Below are 3,778 nucleotides of genomic sequence, written 5' to 3'. Positions count from 1 at the left end.
TTCCTCTTGTCCAGATGGGTTAGGGCAGTGTGCAGTGTGGTTGAGATTGCATCGTCTGTGGACCTATTTGGGCGGTAAGCAAATTGGAGTGGGTCTAGGGTGTCAGGTAGGGTGGAGGTGATATGGTCCTTGACTAGTCTCTCAAAGCACTTCATGATGACGGAAGTGAGTGCTACGGGGCGGTAGTCATTTAGCTCAGTTACCTTAGCTTTTTTGGGAACAGGAACAATGGTGGCCCTCTTGAAGCATGTGGGAACAGCAGACTGGTATAGGGATTGATTGAATATGTCCGTAAACACACCGGCCAGCTTGTCTGCGCATGTTCTGAGGGCGCGGCTGGGGATGCCGTCTGGGCCTGCAGCCTTGCGAGGGTTAACACGTTTAAATGTCTTACTCACCTCGGCTGCAGTGAAGGAGAGACCGCATGTTTTCGTTGCAGGCCGTGTCAGTGGCACTGTATTGTCCTCAAACGGGCAAAAAAGTTATTTAGTCTGCCTGGGAGCAAGACATCCCGGTCCGTGACTGGGCTGGATTTCTTCCTGTAGTCCGTGATTGACTGTAGACCCTGCCACATGCCTCTTGTGTCTGAGCCGTTGAATTGAGATTCTACTTTGTCTCTGTACTGACGCTTAGCTTGTTTGATAGCCTTGCGGAGGGAATAGCTGCACTGTTTGTATTCGGTCATGTTCCCAGACACCTTGCCCTGATTAAAAGCAGTGGTTCGCGCTTTCAGTTTCACGCGAATGCTGCCATCAATCCACGGTTTCTGGTTAGGGAATGTTTTAATCGTTGCTATGGGAACGACATCTTCAACGCACGTTCTAATGAACTCGCACACCGAATCAGCGTATTCGTCAATGTTGTTATCTGACACAATACGAAACATATCCCAGTCCACGTGATGGAAGCAGTCTTGGAGTGTGGAGTCAGCTTGGTCGGACCAGCGTTGGACAGACCTCAGCGTGGGAGCCTCTAGTTTTAGTTTCTTTCTGTAGGTAGGGATCAACAAAATGGAGTCGTGGTCAGCTTTTCCGAAAGGGGGGCGGGGCAGGGTCTTATATGCGTCGCGGAAGTTAGAGTAACAATGATCCAAGGTTTTTCCACCCCTGGTTGCGCAATCGATATGCTGATAAAATTTAGGGAGTCTTGTTTTCAGATTAGCCTTGTTAAAATCCCCAGCTACAATGAATGCAGCCTCCGGATAAATGGTTTCCAGTTTGCAAAGAGTTAAATAAAGTTCGTTCAGAGCCATCAATGTGTCTGCTTGGGGGGGGGGATATATACGGCTGTGATTATAATCGAAGAGAATTCTCTTGGTAGATAATGCGGTCTACATTTGATTGTGAGGAATTCTAAATCAGGTGAACAGAAGGATTTGAGTTCCTGTATGTTTCTTTCATCACACCATGTCTCGTTAGCCATAAGGCATATGCCCCCGCCCCTCTTCTTGCCAGAAAGGTGTCTGTTTCTGTAGGCGCGATGCCTGGAGAAACCGATTGGCTGCACCGCTTCGGATGGCGTCTCTCCAGTGAGCCATGTTTCCGTGAAGCACAGAACGTTACAGTCTCTGATGTCCCTCTGGAATGCTACCCTAGCTCGGATTTCATCAACCTTGTTGTCAAGAGACTGGACATTGGCAAGAAGAATGCTAGGGAGTGGTGCACGGTGTGCCCGTCTCCGGAGTCTGACCAGAAGACCGCCTCGTTTCCCTCTTTTTCGGAGTCGTTTTTTTGGGTCGCTGCATGCGATCCATTCCGTTGTCCTGTTTGTAAGGCAGAACACAGGATCCGCGTCGCGAAAAACATATTCTTGGTCGTACTGATGGTGAGTTGACGCTGATCTTATATTCAGTAGTTCTTCTCGACTGTATGTCGCGACAAAGTAATGCGACAAAGTAATGCACTGATCGATACCAATGTCATGCTGGCTTTGTTATACTTAGGCCTCAGAGTTTTTCCTAGTACGGTTGGTCAGGGAAAACGTAGGATCATGGCAATGATCAGGTAAAAATGTTGTGCTCTGTTTTTAGTAATAGCCCTACCTGGTAGTCCAACTCACTGGGATAGGGGTCACTGGGACAGGGGTCACTGGGACAGGGTTCACTGGGTTAGGGGTCACTGGGACAGGGGTCACTGGGACAGGGGTCAACGGGGACAGGGTTCACTGGGTTAGGGGTCACTGGGATAGGGGTCACTGGGACAGGGGTCACTGGGATAGGGGTCACTGGGATAGGGGTCACTGGGACAGGGGTCAACTGGGACAGGGTTCACTGGGTTAGGGGTCACTGGGATAGGGGTCACTGGGACAGGGGACAACTGGGACAGGGGTCACTGGGACAGGGGTAAACTGGGACAGGGTTCACTGGGATAGGGGTCACTGGGATAGGGGTCACTGGGACAGGGGTCAACTGGGACAGGGTTCACTGGGTTAGGGGTCACTGGGATAGGGGTCACTGGGACAGGGGACAACTGGGACAGGGATCACTGGGACAGGGGTCACTGGGACAGGGGTCAACTGGGACAGGGTTCACTGGGTTAGGGTTCACTGGGATAGGGGTCACTGGGACAGGGGTTACTGGGTTAGGGGTCACTGGGACAGGGGTCACTGGGACAGGGGTCAACTGGGACAGGGTTCACTGGGTTAGGGGTCACTGGGATAGGGGTCACTGGGACAGGGGTCACTGGGCACTTCACCACCAGCGGGAAGAAGGTCGCCTTGTAGATGTAAAACAACAGGAAAATGAACACGACGTCCACCGCCATCTTGAATAAGAGACTAAAGAAGTAGGTCCACCGTGCTTCTTCCCTGTATTGTCATAGAAAGATGGGTGCATCCCTCGCCGTACTTCAGATGTTGTTTCCTCTCCCTCTCGTCCCTGTAGAACAGGACGACCAGGAGTGAGTGATAGGTGACAAAGATTAATGGGAGACAGGGAGGAAGTGGTCATAACAGACATTGTGCGCGGGTTTCAGTCAAAAGTATTTTTGTTCTTCAACCCCACACCTTTTCAGCAGCCACAACGAAGACCATGAGTCTGAAGATGAAGACCATGGAGAGACAGATACGACCCGAACACTGTGGAATACATATTGACCCCGCTAAGCTGGCCCTGAAAAAAGGCCCAGGTCAAAGTGGAGGTGAAAGTTGTAGAATCTGTTATAAAAGTTGTAGAATTTAAGTTCTGCCTCGACAGGCCTCCTGGCCTGAGGTAGCAGTCGTAGCAGCAGTTATAAAGCAGCAGCAGTAGTAGTAGTAGTAGTGGTAGTAGTAGTAGTAGTAGTAGTAGTAGTAATAGTAGTAGTAGTAGTAGTAGTAGTAGTAGTAGTAGTAGTAATAGTAGTAGTAGTAGTAGTAGTAGTAGTAGTAATAGTAGTAGTGGTAGCAGTAGTAGTAGTAGTAATAGTATTATTATTAGTAGTAGTAGTAGTAGTAGTAGTAGTGGTAGCAGTAGTAGTAGTAGTAGTAGTAGTAGTAGTAGTAGTAGTGGTAGTAGTAGTAGTAGTAGTAGTAGTAATAGTAGTAGTAGTAGTAGTAGTAATAGTAGTAGTAGTAGTAGTAGTAGTGGTAGCAGTAGTAGTAGTAGTAATAGTATTATTATTATTAGTAGTAGTAGCAGCAGTAGTAGTAGTAGTAGTAGTAGTAGTAGTAATAGTAGTAGTAGTAGTAGTAGTAGTAGTAGTAGTAGTAATAGTATTATTATTATTATTAGTAGTAGTAGTAGTAGTAGTAGTAGTAGTAGTAGTAATAGTATTATTATTATTATTATTAGTAGTAGTAG

At 47.9% G+C, this 3,778-nt stretch overlaps 1 protein-coding gene across 1 annotated transcript; it reads right to left on the bottom strand.

Annotated features, from left to right (window-relative positions):
• Window positions 1–2,168: 2,168 nt before the first annotated feature.
• Window positions 2,169–2,762, bottom strand: LOC135571553 (gamete and mating-type specific protein A-like). Its single transcript, XM_065018152.1, has 2 exons — window positions 2,591–2,762; window positions 2,169–2,299 (listed from the first exon to the last, which is right to left on the bottom strand). Exons 1-2 carry the CDS (start codon window positions 2,760–2,762, stop codon window positions 2,169–2,171), a joined length of 303 nt encoding a protein of 100 aa, XP_064874224.1.
• Between the last annotated feature and the right edge of the window lie 1,016 nt (window positions 2,763–3,778).

The sequence above is a fragment of the Oncorhynchus nerka genome, linkage group LG4, assembly GCF_034236695.1.
Source record: "Oncorhynchus nerka isolate Pitt River linkage group LG4, Oner_Uvic_2.0, whole genome shotgun sequence".
Lineage (NCBI taxonomy): Eukaryota > Metazoa > Chordata > Actinopteri > Salmoniformes > Salmonidae > Oncorhynchus > Oncorhynchus nerka.
Note: the sequence above shows the minus strand (reverse complement) of the source record. Positions and strands in the feature narration are given on the sequence as shown.